A 4,019-nucleotide genomic window follows, 5' to 3' on the forward strand; every position below is an offset into this window, starting at 1 on the left:
CGGATGATATAAAATATTCACATCATAATCTTTTAGTAACTCAAGCAATCTTCTTTGCCTCAAATTTAGTTCCTTCTGTGTGAAAATATACTTCAAACTCTTATGATCAGTGTAAATCTCACATGACTCTCCGTACAAATAATGCCACCAGATCTTAAGAGCGAAAATCACTGCTGCTAACTCCAAGTCATGCGTAGGATAATTTCTCTCATGTATTTTTAACTGTCGTGATGTATAAGCAATCACCTTCCTATGCTGCACGAGCACACATCCTAAACCCTATCGTGAAGCATCACTATAAATCACAAAACCACCTCCATCTGTAAGTATGGCAAAGATTGGAGCTGATGTCAATCTCTGTTTAAACTCTTGGAAACTACGCTCACAATCATCATTCCACTCAAACTTTACCCCTTTCCTGGTGAGATTGGTAAGTGGCAAAGCAATACGGGAGAATCCTTCCATAAACTGTCTGTAATACCCAGCAAGCCCTAGAAAGCTACGTACCTCCATCACAAAAGTAGGTCGTGGCTAATCAACAATTGCTGTCACCTTGGTACTATCCACAGATACCCTATCTTTACTCACTACATGACTCAAAAAGGATAAACTGCTCAACCAGAATTCACACTTCTTAAATTTTGTATATAGTCTCTTCTCCCTAAGGATCTGCAGTACTATCTTGAAATGCTGCTCATGCTCCTCCTTACTCCTCGAATAAATTTGGATGTCATCAATAAACACTACCATAAATTTATCCAATTGGGGGTTTAAATACTCTGTTTATTAAATCCATGAATGTGGCTGGTGCATTTGTGAGACCAAAAGGTATCACCAAGAACTCATAATGCCCATAACGGGTTCTAAAAGCAGTCTTAGGAACATCCTCATCCCTTACCTTCAACTGGTGATAGCCTGACCTCAACTCAATTTTAGAGAATAATTGAGCTCCCTGCAACTGGTCAAATAGATCATCAATGCGTGGCGAAAGATACCTATTCTTCACTGTGACTTTGTTCAGTTCTCTATAATCAATACACAATCTCATAGACCCATCTTTCTTCTTCACAAACAACACAGGTGCTCCCCAAGGTGAAACACTAGGCCTAATAAAACCTTTGTCTAGCAACTCCTGTAACTGAGTTTGTAACTCCCTTAACTCCAACGGTGCCATTCTATAGGGTGCTTTAGAGATAGGTGTTTTATTGGGGACCAAGTAAATGGAAAATTCAACCTCACGGTCTGGAGGAAGACCTGGTAGATCCTCTGGAAAAACATCAACAAATGCCCTCACTATAGGCAACACCTCTAACCTCTGTTCTGGTTGTTCTGTACTTACCACACAAGCTAAATAACCATGACACCGTTTTCTCAACATTCGATTAGCCTGAAGGGAAGAAATAAACCAAATAAAAGACCCTTTCCCATCTCCCTGAAAGAAAAACTCATGTTGTCCCGACATAACAAAAACCACCCTCTTTCTAAAGCAATCAATAGAGGCATGGTGCTTCGTTAACCAATGCATCCCCAAAATCACATTAAAATCCTTCATCTCTAAAGAAATCAAATCCACTGGAAAAATTTCACCATCCAACCCTATCTCACAAGATCTACAAACATCCCCTAACACGACTGTTTCTCCTAATGGAGTAGACACAACAATACATGCATCCAAAGGAATAGACAAGCAACATAGAAGCTTAGGTGCGGAAAACGAATGTGTAGATCCTGAATCAATTAAAACTCTGGCAGCCACATATGATATAAGGAGTGTTCCTTGCACCACAGATGGAGCAACCTCAGCCTCCTCTCTAGTAAGAGCATAAACACGTCCTTGGGTAGCCGCTGACTTCTTTTCCTGAGTCCCATTCCCAGATGTTTGACCTTGGGTAGTCCCACTTTTGCTATTATTTTGCTTCTGGTTAAACCCATTGCTATAAAAAGTTCGTCTCTGCCCTTGCCCCTGAAATGACTATGCTACTGACTGGCCTCCCAGTCCCTTGAACCTACATTGTGTAGACAGATGCCCATGCTTGCCACACTTGAAGCATATTCGAGCTGTGCGATCACAATTATACCCAACAGAATGTGACCTACCACATCTATCACAAATCCTCCGATTCTGCTGCTTCATGCCATTAATAGGCTTCTTGATAGGATTTTTACCACCACCACGATGCTCTACTTGTCTCTCCTCCCAAAGCCTCTTGTTTTGTGGTTCCTTGGCCTTTTGTTCCTCAGATTTCTTTTCCTCTTCTGCTCCATTTTCAGCTAGTAATGCCTTGTTTACAAATGCAGAATATGTCTTCATCTCCAAAATAGCTACGTTTTGATAGATCTCCAACCGCAAGCCATTCTCAAACATCACTCTATCTTCCTCCGTGGCCACCTGATGTGGGGCATACCTCGACAACTCCGCAAACTTGGCTTCATATTGAGCCACTGACATGTCATTTTGCTTTAGATTGAGAAAATCCACTTGCTTCTGCCTTCGCACCGCTTTAGGGAAGTATTTCTCGTTAAACAATTCTAGAAAATTGCTCCACACTAGCTCTATTTCTCTACCCTCATATTGACGCTTCACCATGCGCCACCAATGCTCTGCTTGACCCTTGAAGCTAAAAGCTGCAATGTCCACCTTCTGGTCTGCTGAACAACCTAGAACATCAAACATTTTCTCCATCTTTAGTACCCATGCCTCTGCCTCCGTAGGGTCCACTGTTCCGTGAAATTCTGGAGGTTTTGCCTTCATAAACCTCTCAAACAAGGAACCTCTATTCAAACTTAAAGTTGGGTAAACTGCTGGTTGTGGGGCTATATGATTGTTTAGTAATCCTAACAATAACTGTAAAACCTGTGCGGCTGGTGCAGCAGGAACAACTCCGGGTGCTTCAGGGACGTCTGGAGCAACAGGTGGTGCGGTAAGGGGTATAGGAACAGGGGGAACTCTACGATTAGCGGCTGATTGATCAGTTCCAAGAGCATTGACACTTCTTCCCCTAGGTACCATCTCTTAACCTTCAAAATGAAATTTAGAAAAGCTCAACACAAGCTCAAACAAAGCTAACTTAACAAAACACGACTAACGACTATAGGGACTCAGACATCGTCTAAATGATGAAATGCAAGATATGTAACTCGTTAACTACAGCTCCGATACCAAAATTGTCACACCCCAAATCCGGGCATGACCGGCCGTGGCCCACAGGGACTTAGCCCAAGGCAGACGTAAGCCTAAACATGAACCTAAAACCATAAAGAATAAATGTGATGATAGCCCAGAAATAAATAAATCAAAACTCAACCCAGTGACATGCCAAAAGTGCAAAACAAGTCATAACTAACTTCCTAAAAATATATATATACTAAATGGGACACAAACCGCCCACAAAATAAAATAATTCTAAATGAAACCCAACCAAAACGTATGCACAAAACCCGACAAATCAACCTAAAACAAATTAAATAAATGCCCTAGTGGTCCATGGAATTAACTCCGCGCTACGCCATGAGTCCACTCTAAGTCCTTCTAACACCTGGAAATGGTAAACAACTAAGTCAGCGGATAGCTCAGTGAGTAGCAGCATGGATAGTAAATACAGTTTTGAAAACAGGGTTCAATTCCAAAATAAGATATATATCACAGAAACTTGATTGGCATATAGTTTGGTAAAGAGAATCTGTTTCAAAAAGAAGGTTCCACAGTTCAACAGTTAAAATACTCATGTCTCTCAAGAACATGATAAATGACATTTTCTACTTAAAACATATTACAACATGAACATCAATAATTTTCTAGGTACCAAGACAAAAACAATAATATGCCACACAGTTCTCAAGGCTATAAGTCCCGTTGGATCCAATACCAAACTAGGAGTCATCCTCAGGGTGGCAACCAGGGCCTTTTCCAGAAGACGATCCGATTGAAGGTCACCTAGTTTAATGTAGGTCTTTTCCTTACAATCGTTGAGTACTAGAGTCATCACGGCCCAACCCGGATCTGTTCCCTAGTGGCTAGA

At 41.3% G+C, this 4,019-nt stretch overlaps 1 protein-coding gene across 1 annotated transcript; it reads right to left on the reverse strand.

Moving 5' to 3' along the window:
- Positions 1–531: 531 nt before the first annotated feature.
- On the reverse strand, positions 532–3,010 carry LOC145821761 (uncharacterized). The gene is made up of 3 exons (XM_082918323.1): positions 1,986–3,010; positions 1,117–1,904; positions 532–587 (listed from the first exon to the last, which is right to left on the reverse strand). Exons 1-3 carry the CDS (start codon positions 3,008–3,010, stop codon positions 532–534), a joined length of 1,869 nt encoding a protein of 622 aa, XP_082774449.1.
- Between the last annotated feature and the right edge of the window lie 1,009 nt (positions 3,011–4,019).

This window comes from Camellia sinensis, chromosome 3, assembly GCF_055761805.1.
Source record: "Camellia sinensis isolate YWXY chromosome 3, ASM5576180v1, whole genome shotgun sequence".
NCBI classification, from domain to species: domain Eukaryota; kingdom Viridiplantae; phylum Streptophyta; class Magnoliopsida; order Ericales; family Theaceae; genus Camellia; species Camellia sinensis.

Bases quoted from the DNA above. Each gene is read 5' to 3' on its own strand.
- LOC145821761 (XM_082918323.1), bottom strand. From the start codon at position 3,010: ATGGTACCTAGGGGAAGAAGTGTCAATGCTCTTGGAACTGATCAATCA. The intron at 1,905-1,985 runs GTCAGTAGCATA...GCAAAATAATAG, and splicing joins TTCAAGGGACTGGGAGGCCA to CAAAAGTGGGACTACCCAAG. The intron at 588-1,116 runs GTTTTATTAGGC...TGAGTCATGTAG, and splicing joins ACAGGAGTTGCTAGACAAAG to TGAGTAAAGATAGGGTATCT.